Source organism: Rhagoletis zephyria, unplaced genomic scaffold, assembly GCF_001687245.7.
Source record: "Rhagoletis zephyria isolate East Lansing unplaced genomic scaffold, Rhagoletis_zephyria_1.1 Rzeph_scaffold_00444, whole genome shotgun sequence".
In the NCBI taxonomy this organism is placed as follows: domain Eukaryota; kingdom Metazoa; phylum Arthropoda; class Insecta; order Diptera; family Tephritidae; genus Rhagoletis; species Rhagoletis zephyria.
The window spans coordinates 47,992-56,823 of NW_016157528.1; the positions used below are offsets into that span (position 1 = coordinate 47,992).

General features: G+C 37.7%; 1 protein-coding gene across 2 annotated transcripts in view; it reads left to right on the forward strand.

Moving 5' to 3' along the window:
* The window catches only part of loqs (double-stranded RNA-binding domain-containing protein loquacious), a 20,693-nt gene extending 14,783 nt beyond the window's left edge, over positions 1–5,910 (forward strand). The window contains exon 6 of one of the 2 annotated variants that reach the window (XM_017611691.1): positions 4,708–5,910. In XM_017611691.1, coding sequence (XP_017467180.1) covers positions 4,708–4,956 — 249 coding nt within the window. In that variant the 3' untranslated portion in view covers positions 4,957–5,910. The remainder of the gene's footprint in view (positions 1–4,707) is intronic. The other variant, XM_017611692.1, reaches the window with a different exon arrangement.
* The last annotated feature ends 2,922 nt before the right edge of the window (positions 5,911–8,832 follow it).

An 8,832-nucleotide genomic window follows, 5' to 3' on the forward strand; every position in this document is an offset into this window, starting at 1 on the left:
TTAAGGATCCACGTCCGAATTTTCCTGCCGAAGCGGCTGTTCTAGCTGATGAGCGTGACAACCTTCGCCAGGCCGATCCTGGAAATCCCCGTATTCGGCAACTTGTGAACGTAGATAAGCGGAAGAAATGGGAAGAGCATTTGAAGACCTGCAACTTCGCCTCTGGTGTGAGCAAGCTTTGGTCAACCGTGAGGTCGTTGTCCAACCCGACGAAGCGCGACGACCCACGACAGTCGGGTCTACGTAACCGGAACGACCCAGATTTATATCTGGCCAAGGACTGTCACTCCAGCAACACTCCCCAAAACTCTATGGGGAACTTGTATGCTGCTACAACAACAACAACGACAGAGTCGAGATAGACTTTGGTGACCACGCTTCGTCGGACCCGGAGACATGCGCGAGCTATTTACTCCGGCAGTTCATTCTGCATCCTCCGGTGGATAAAGCCAAACGTCGAGTGACCAGAAGGCTGCACAAAATGCCAAAACCTAGTGCGCCTCTTGTTTTCACCAGCGGTGAGGTAAGGGTAGCCATCGGGAAGGCGAAAGCCTCCAAAGCCATTGGACCCGACGGAATATGCATGTTGATGCTGAAAAATTTGGGTCCTGCGGGAGTAGCGTACCTAACGGAGGTCCTCAACCTGTCTATGGCCACTCTCGTCATTCCAGACATCTGGAAAATGGGGAGAGTGGTCCCACTGCTCAAACCGGGGAAACCAGCCAACAAAGGAGAGTCTTATCGCCCGATAACTCTCCTTTCCCCGGTAGCGAAGACACTCGAGGCCCTGCTGCTCCCGTACTTCACGAACCACCTGACCCCAGCGAAGCATCAACATGGGTTCCGTAAAGTGCATAGTACAACAACAGCACTTAACGCCATAAACACTCAGATAACTCGTGGCCTAAACCGAAACCGCCCCTGTGAGAGAACTATTCTAGTAGCGTTGGACCTGTCCAAGGCGTTCGACACTGTCAGTCATTCAACGCTACTAGAAGATATAGAGGCCTCCTCACTCCCACAGGGACTCAAACGGTGGTCGGCGAATTACCTGAGTGGTCGACACTCGTCAGTAATTTTCAGAGACAAAACTAGCAAGCCACGTAAAATTAAACAGGGGGTACCACAGGGTGGTGTCCTGTCCCCGCTACTGTTTAATTATTACATATCAAAGCTTCCTCAGCCACCAGAGGGTGTTAATATAGTCTCATATGCTGACGATTGTTCGATCATGGCGTCTGGGAATGGAATTGATGACTTGTGCTCAAAAGTAAACGGTTACCTCTCCGAACTTTCTCGCTTCTTCACTGCAAGGAGCCTTGCCCTATCCCCTGCGAAATCCTCGGCAACCCTTTTCACCACCTGGACTAAGGAGGTCAGACTGCAACTGGGTATTCACGTCGATGGCGTAACAATACCGACGGTGAATAACCCGAAAATCCTCGGAGTTACCTTCGACAGTCTGCTCTCCTTCTCGGCGCATACAACCGCAATTGTCAACAAAGTACAGAGCCGCAACAATGTCCTCAAGTCACTGGCCGGCAGCACTTGGGGCACAGATAAAGAAACGTTGTTGGCAACATACAAGGCAATTGGCCGGCCGGTTCTAAACTATGCAGCGCCCGTATGGTCGCCGGGGACTAGCAGGACGCAGTGGATGAAGCTACAGACCTGCCAAAACACGGCATTACGAACTGCGACAGGATGCCTCCTGATGACGCCTCAACACCACCTTCATGACGAGGCCCAGATGCTCCCAGTAAAGGAGCATAACATAATGCTCTGCAAGCAGTTCCTTGCTGGGAGCCACAGACGTGGCCATCCCAGCGGACAGCTGCTCGCGGAAGAGCCCTCGCCACGGCACGTCAGGAGGCATCTTTACGAACTGACGGACGAAGTCCAGAGGTTTATCAAACAACCTCTGGACCCGTCAACCTACCGACAGGCCCTGAACGGCATTCACAGGGAATCAGTCTCAAGTTATGTAGACTCCCGCCCTGTGAATGCCGTTCTAGGCACACAACCACCAGACGTGAACGGGACAGAACTTTGTCTGCCTCGGGAGACCCGCACTACAATAGCCCAACTTCGCTCTGGCTATTGCAGCAGGCTAAACTCTTACTTAAATAGAATCAACGAAGATGTGCCCAACCAATGCCCGGCATGTGGATAGTCGCCACATGACTCCCGGCACCTCTTCACATGCCCTGAGAACCCACTCAGCTGACGCCAATGTCCCTATGGACAGCCCCTGTGGAAGTCGCATACTTCCTGGCCCCCCCTAGCTGAAATTGACGACAACGTTGATGGATGAACCGCCCCGAACGGGGCTTAGTAGCCGCTACAACAACAACAACAATAAGGAAGCAAGTTTTGTCCAAGATTACTGCTGCTGGCCTAAAACGAGTTTAATTTTTCTATGCGAAAATGCTAATTTACCCCATTTTAAAATTGGCCCCTGAGTGCCTGTAGAAGGGGCAGGGAGGGTCAAGGATGACCCCCAACCAAAAAATCATTGTACAAATAACAGAACATTTCCCAGACCCAACATTAAATCATCTAATGTATTGTTTGATTGCTATCAATGTGGCAAGGTAGCTCATAATTTTGTACAACTTATGAAACTTCAAAAAGATATTTTTTGTCAAAAATTTTGAAATGAAACTACCTTCTTTTTTATCATGGTTTTATGTACTGTGGCGAGAATGTAAATAGGGAAGACACATTCGACGCATTTTAACAAATATTCATCAAAATTTTAAACTTTTTAGTCATATTGTATGCTGTTTTGTAGCACATACATTTTAATATAATAAAATGCAAGTTTGAAGTAGCTAAGACATTGGGCACATCCGTGATTGGTTTGACAAGTTACTTTACTTTAGACCATATTTTCTCTATTGGATTTAGCATAGGCGAATATGGTCCCAAACGAAGATACAACTTAAAATCTCAATATCGTACAGTGAATATGAATCTGAATTTAAATTGGAAATTTCTAAATTTGAAATGAAAATGTCTTAAATTTGAATTGTAACTTTCTAAACTTGAAATGGTTATTCTGCATTTTAAATGTAACTTTCTTAATTTGAATTGCAACTTTCTGAATTTAAAGTGGAAATTCTGAATTTGAATTATTATTATTATTAAAATATATGTCGACCGCTGTGGTGTAGTGGTAACCAGTGCGCGCTTTCACACATCAGCACCTGGGTTCAAGCCCAGGTCAAAGCAACATCCCAAAAAATATAGAAAACGGTTTTTCTTAACAGCGGTCGTCCCTCGGGAGGCAATGGCAAACCTCCGAGTGTATTTCTGCCATGAAAAACAGCTTCTCATAAAAATACAATCGCCGTTCGGAGTCGGCGTAAAACTGTAGGTCCCTCCGCTTTGTGTGACAACATCAAGGCGCACGCCACAAGTCGGAGGAGAAGCTCGACCAAACACTAACATATGTGTAAGCGCCAAACTATTATTATTATATTAAAATATATGAATTTAAAATGGAAATTTTTAATTTGAATTGTAGCTTTCTGAATTTGAAATGAAAATTCTGTATTTGAAATGGAAATTCTGAACTTGAATTTCTGAACTTGAAATGGAATTTCTGAATATGAATTGCAACTTTCTGAACTAAAGCTGAAAAAGGTGTACTACACCTTAATAAAGTACATTTTCAAATAGCTAAAAGTTACTTTTGATTTTTAGGATTATTTTATTCTTAGAGGTTACGGTTTTCTTCCATATAAAAATAAATTGCGTTTATTCGTTATATAGAAGCAAATGCGTAAAAAAAACCTAAATTTTTAGCCATTTGAAACTTGCACTTTATTCGACTAGAAGTCAATAGGCAACAAAATTGCATCCTTTAAATTTTTCTAAGAAACTTAAATAAATACATAGATCGCAATTTTTACGAAGGTTTATTAAACTCTTTTTTTTTAATAAAGCACAAAGTTTGAAACTTGGATTTACACAGTTTTTGTTAAGGAATGAACTATACTTTTATTAAAAATACTGCAAAAGTTTGAAACTTGGATTTACATAGGTTTCGTTAAAGAATGAACTATATTTTAATGCACAATAACTAAAATTTAATAACAAAAACAAATAATTTGTTAAAACTTGTCAATATGGGCTGCGGCTATAATTTTTTCCACCACTGTATATACACTATACATATGTACATATGTAGGTAAGAAAAAACCATTTTTTTTAAGTATAAATATTTTCGCAATTATTCTACTAAATAAATTAAACATTTCTTTTTAAATTCAGGTGTTTTCCAAAGAGACAAAGGGCCGTTTCGCATAGGTTAAAAACTCGCTTCGTTGGTTACTTCATTTTTACATTTCTAATGCAATGTAAATGAATTAATTCACATATTGCACATTAAATCAATAAAGTGGTATTTGATTGCAGTTATCAAAAATTTAAGTAACAAACAATGTCTAGTGACCACTTTTAATTATGTGTGTTAAGTATGAGTTCCGGTTTGCTTAAAGGATTCACGTTTACATTTGCGTTAATATAAGTACACAGACCTTTACATAATATGTGATGCGAGTTGATAATTTGTTTAAAAGCTTTGTAGTATGTACTAAATATTTAGATTCATTACTCATCAAGATCATTAACTATTTATTGGTAATGAATATTTATTTTAAACAAATCTTCAAACCAAACTTATTTTTTGTCTATTTCCAGAAAACTTGTCTTAAAGGACCCAAAATTGATTACATGAAATTGTTGTCGGATATTGCTAATGAAAATCAGTTCGAAGTAACTTACGTTGACATAGAAGAGAAATCTTTCACTGACCAATGCCAATGCTTGGTGCAGCTTTCAACATTTCCAGTTGCCGTATGCCATGGCACTGGACCCACTACAACTGACGCTAAAAAGCGTGCTGCTCAAAATGCTTTGGAATATTTAAAAATTATGACCAAGAAGTAGAATGCCTACTACAGCAGGAATTCTTGGGTAAAAGAAAAGAAATGAAATAAAGCTTACATAAATAATGCGACAAGATGAATAAAATAATTTGCAGTTCAATAAGTAAAACAAACAAAAACAAAATTTTTTGGTAGTGCGAATTTATAAGATATCCAGTGAATCAGACAAAATCTCTGGTGGTGGTGGTGGCACTGAGAAAAAAACAAAAAAGTGTTAAAATTAATACTTTCATTTTAAGGAGCATATTTGACTAAGATTACATATGCATTCTGTCTTTATGTATAAATACGTGACAGATTTCTTATGCATGTGAAACTTATTATTTCATACATAATTACAATAACATCTAATCGATGTTCCAAATTTACATATTATAAAAATTGATTAAGTTAAACTTGTATTTATATATTGTTTCCTTAAAACATGTGAAATATTTTTGGAATCATGGTGAAATCGCAGTGAATTAACGATATTCAAGGACGGAGATAAATCTACTATAAATTTTCACTTTAAATCTATACAAAATATTTTTTTTTTATTATACCTAGGATATAGGGCGCGTAAGTAATTTTTCCGATCATACTGTGCCGAAATCAAGGCATATTCAACAAGGTAGAAGCGATTTGGACGGTTCTCTCTTTCTAGATTGCGACTGAAATGTAACGTAGAAGAAATTATTTCAAATTGTATTAAAAAATGTATTTGTTTAATTTAAATTTTTTATAACTTTTGGCATTATAGTCAGCTACAAATAAAGTTAGATTTTGTTGTCACTTCTATCGTTTTGAATATATCTTGGCCAAAATCATTAAAATCTACGACGCATACATACTACTTATATATACATACATACATTTATATAAAAATGAAATCGATAACAATGATATGAATGAGTTATATATCACTATTGCAAACAATTCGAATAAATAACCGTTTCAGATAATTACATGTAAATATAAACTTGTTTTTATTTGCATCAGAGTGTCACTAGGGAATGGTGAGCCAGCCTTTATGAAATTAAATTAAGGCTGCGCTCAGAAATTCATCCAAAGCATCAGTATCTTTTATTTCTAAACTATAATTGATGGAAATGCCTTTATTACACAACTAAGTCCGAATTCGGCATTTAACCGTAGTTGCGCATATTGGTCATTTCTATCAATAATAGTTCAAAATCTTGTGTTCGTATAGAATAGTAGCTTATGTCTGTAAGCTGGCTATAGTATAATGTGGAATTCCCTCCATTCTTTAAACGACAAGGAATTTTTAGATGAGACTTAATAAGAATATTTATGGAATTCCCGGAACAAGTAAAGAATACCCACCGTTTCGCTAGAAAAAAACTAAAAATAGGAGTCGATAGAGCTTTTTGAGCTGATTATAACGGTACTCAAATTTACTTGCAGAAATTAAAATTGAGCGAGATATCGAAGGTCAAAGATCGAAATTTGCTTTTTGAAAAACCGTAATATCTCCAAAACTAGTAAAGCGTTTGTAAAAGTTAGTATATGGTTTTAAGGGAAATGAATACACCTTTCTTTTGGTCTGCATTCCTTGTGCCTTGCATTTCTAATTTCTGATAAAAATTGGTTTTTATAAAATATATGTGAAAAAATTCCATTTAAACTGCTTTTTTTCAAAACGCCTTATTAAGATAGTGTTGTCGTTCTTTAAGTATAAAAAAATATTAATTTCCCTTTCGTTTGATATGGGTATGTATGTACCCAAGTTCTCGGTGCAAATACATTTTATATAAAATTTGTTTTCATAAACTTATCAAAATTCATCTGACTATTCCATTCACATTATTTCTGCGCAGAGTGTGTATAACATAATCCAGACAATTAGACATAGCCATAGGTAAAAGTGCACTTTAGCTGACAGGGCCGAGTTAGGGGGAACTTTCCAATACGGGCGTTCATTAAAGGAGGGTGGGCGAAGGGTAGTGGGTTCTAGTTCCATAAGTAAAGTCACATACCGTTTTTTCTGGCAGGCTGTAGGTGTGTGTTTGGCAGCCTGTAGGTGTGTTTTTGGTTAGTGTATTGGTATTTTTGGTTCAGTGTGTTAGTGTATTTTGAATGAATTGTAATAGAAATAAAAGAAATTGTAATAGAAATGAAAGAAATTGTAAAAGATAAGAGCACATGCCAAAAAACAGGTGATCTCAGCTGTAGGCATTTTTTGGCAATCAGCTGATAGTGTTTTTACTTATGCAACTGTACGATGCCACCAACCCACCTTTTTGGAGAGGGCATTAACCGCCATTGACAAAAATGCACCACCACCTAGGCCACCTATATGTCCATAGGGACCCTTTAGAAAAATGCCCAAAAATCACAATTTTTACTTGCGTCCACAGTATTTTTGCGTAGAATTCCTTCTTGCGTAGGCGGCCTTCGGCCCTTACTAACAGCCCTATTCCGCCACACTGACAAAACTCGCCGCGATGACAACCCTATAAACATTTTTGCGAACGTTCGAAAATTACCTTCGATATCCAATATGAATATCGAATTGAGAATGAACTCAAAACCAACCTTAGTTTTCCAACGCTCATAGTGTATTGGAAATTCATTCGAGATGGGTTCGAGAAAAAATAAAAACCATAGTAACAAGAGAGGAAGTGAAATCCAGCTCATTTTCGGATGGAAATATAATGCAATCACTCTCATTAAAATTTCAATTCGATAATGGGCTGGATTTCGAATTCATAACGAAGAAAAAATTCATTGGATAACGAAGATTCCGTTTTGCTGGAGAATGGCCTAGTTTTCGAATCGAATGCTAACCTATTCCACATTCGTTATCAAAGGTGAGACTTGAAAAAATGTTAGTTTTCCAATCATTTTCGAATTGGTAACCAAGCCCAATGTTTATTGGGAATTGATATAAAAATGACAACTGCAGCTTTTTGGTATGCCCAGCAAAATTCAAAAGCTGGAATCATGCCAATTGTCATTTTTATTGTCATGCCCTTTTGGGCAGGTGACAAGGCAAAAACATATGTTTGTGTTGATATAAAAAGTGCGACGATTTAATAAATTTGTGAAAAAAATATAAAAATTGACTAATTTCAATGGCAGAACAAATTTTAGTTATTTGCGCAGCCGTGCTTGTGGAACACGAGCTGCTCCTGCGTCGTTCGCTCATATTTTGGACGTCCAAAATGTTTATAAATGTTATGAATATACGAATTTATCTGTTTCACACAAATACTCACTTTTCTGGCGTTTCACCGCTCATATGTTTTGCAAATAATAGCGTTGACCAGCTGTTTCTACAACAATGAACTTTTCACCATGCATGGTAAGTTGACAAAAGCTTTTCGCTTGTCATTTTTTGTTAGGAATGCCAACGTGCAACGACAATGACAAAATCGCGATAATGTAGAATGATTAATTGTCATTCTATTTCAAAACCGGAATAGGGCTGTAAATTGAATTCTCCTTTTGGTGTGCAACAACTGGGGCTACCGCCTCAGTGATGTAGGCTTGGGAAAGGATGAGGTAACTAGAATTCCCTTTCAGTGTGGTAAACCTATTATGGTGTCTATTATGGTTACTGATTACGCGCGATTTTTTATTCCAAATTTTCCTTTTTTAAATATTTTATATTATAAAAAATATCGATGCAGGCGTAAATATTTGCTTTTTTAATATTGTTTAATAAAAAATGCAAAAAATATGGATTATTATGTATTTTCCAAGAAAAACATAAATTTTTGTTAAAAAAAGTGGCCATAATTGAAATTTTTTAGAGGTTATTTAAAAAGCAAATATTCAAACCTACCCTTATGCTGTGTCATTGTTGTTGTTGTAGCAGCATACAAATTCCCCAAAGACTTTTTGGGGAGTGTTGCTGGAGTGACAGTCCTTG